This window comes from Cyprinodon variegatus, unplaced genomic scaffold, assembly GCF_000732505.1.
Source record: "Cyprinodon variegatus isolate N-32 unplaced genomic scaffold, C_variegatus-1.0 Scaffold114, whole genome shotgun sequence".
In the NCBI taxonomy this organism is placed as follows: Eukaryota; Metazoa; Chordata; class Actinopteri; order Cyprinodontiformes; family Cyprinodontidae; genus Cyprinodon; species Cyprinodon variegatus.
In genome coordinates this window covers 643,646-645,609 of record NW_015150567.1, presented here as the reverse complement: position 1 = coordinate 645,609, position 1,964 = coordinate 643,646, and the positions used below count along the sequence as shown (strand labels likewise).

The 1,964-nt window shown below is 38.3% G+C and overlaps 1 protein-coding gene across 1 annotated transcript in view; it reads right to left on the bottom strand.

Annotated features, from left to right (window-relative positions):
• rhpn2 (rhophilin, Rho GTPase binding protein 2) overlaps nt 1-1,964 on the bottom strand; it is a 57,283-nt gene that overhangs the window by 2,823 nt on the left and 52,496 nt on the right. The window contains exon 14 of the mRNA XM_015375202.1: nt 516-671. Coding sequence (XP_015230688.1) covers nt 516-671 — 156 coding nt within the window. The remainder of the gene's footprint in view (nt 1-515; nt 672-1,964) is intronic.

The window sequence follows — 1,964 nt, the reverse complement described above, 5'->3', positions numbered from 1 at the left end:
GAGCCATTATTTTTTTTTAATAAAAAAATAAATAAATAAAAAATTGTCAATTTTAACGTTTTATTTAGATTACAAAAATAAATCGTAATAAAAATAATCCTATTTACGATGTTTTTAAAATTAAGACCTACGAAAGACTGATTTAAGACATTTTAATACCAATTCTTGTGAATTGGAACAGTATTAGGGCTGAGGCTAATGACGTTTCACGAGCACACGAGAACGCACAAGTACACATACTGAGAAACGGCCTTGTCACGTATTGCAGCAACAATTAGCGCAGTACATGTTTGAGCCAGTGACATCATAATTTTGTTTTTTGTTTAAATTAAATACCCCATTTTACCACTAGATGGCAGTAATTCTTATACACTGTCGCTTTAATCATAATAAAAACATGAATAATTTTTTTTCCAAGTTACAATTATGTGCTAATTTGTGTTTTTCAGTTTAAGACACGTTAAAATCTGTGATTTTAACATGAATATTTGTGTAAATCCCGATAAATGGCATACCATAGTGGGGCTGTTGTCGATCATGCTGACCACCTGGATTTCAATCCCCTCTTCGTCCACGTCTTTCAGAAGTCGCATCATGTCACTCACACCCATCCATTTGGTGTCTCTGTCGCCCACCGCTACGATGTAGTCGCCCTCCTTCAGTCCATCGGCCTGAAAAAGGTCAAGAGAACAAGAGTTAGAGAGTGTGAACACTTGAAAATACACATTTACCAGGAATGAGCTGAAGGAGTTGCTTTCATCTCGCTTCCTACCCTGAGGCAGCTACGATAAGTGGTCAGAGCACTGAGGTTAAACACAGGTGACGGTGTGTTTTTTTTACTGAGGGAGTTCATATCCACAGGCAGGAGTTCAACTGTTTCTATTTAAGCTGCTCGACAGAATCTCCAGAATCGCTCGGTTACAACAGAAAATGCTGCTGAATGTTTTAAAATGAGTTTGCTAAGAGACTCTGGTCTCAAAAAGCTCATACGGCTCCACTAATCTGTTTCTGTGGATAACCTGCACAGCTTATTAAGGCCTGCTTTTTGTTAGCACTTCTTAATGAGCTGTCAGCCTATAAAGGATTGCAGCGCGTAAATACTCCCCATTTCTTAATTTAATTAAGAAGCCTGTGTGTGTCAGGAGGGAGGAGGGGAATGTACTCTTACATTTTTAGAACGCCATCCTGTTTAACCCTGAGCGTCTAATTTCATTCAAACCTGAGACTAATTTAAACTATTCTTTATATTCTCTGAAAATGAAAACTGTACAACAATCCCAGCTGCATTAAAGCCAACGGTTATTTAGTCACTGTGTAAAGACTAAATAGTAAAGGGCAAAAAAAATGTCACATTCTATAACCATGAAGCCTAAAAGTATAAAAAAAATTATAAAATGACAAATTAGGATTAGCCTTTTCAATGTTTTGTGGAAGTAGAGCAGAAAGAGCTCATTCAGTTCCAGATATAAACGATGATTTGGTAATGTCTCCCTTTGGGATAACCTGTGAATTGAATACTGCTAGACAGAAAAGGCCTTAAAAAATATATCTGAAATGGATTACTGGATCCATTCTTAACAGAAGGCTGCATACTGTCCAGGTTTCTTCCTGTAAAAAGAGAGTTTTCCTCTCCACTGTCGCTGCATGCATGCTCTGCTGGCGAGTCAACAGAACGAGGCAAGCAAATGTTTCCTGTTGCTACGTGTTCATTCAGGAGGATTGAATCCAGAAAAGTTAGTGGCTCGATGCAAACAGCCGAGTTTCCTTAGATCAGGGGTTTTCAGTCTTCAACTTTTAGATCCTTGGTCCGACACGCCTGAATCAAATGGCTGAATTACCTCCTCAGTATCCTGGTAATAGCTACGTTTACATGGACACAATCGGACTGAAGGCCTGATCAGGTCAAGAACTTTTCACATAAACATGTCAGACTGAGGATTCTAATCCGATCGGAAAGCAATTTT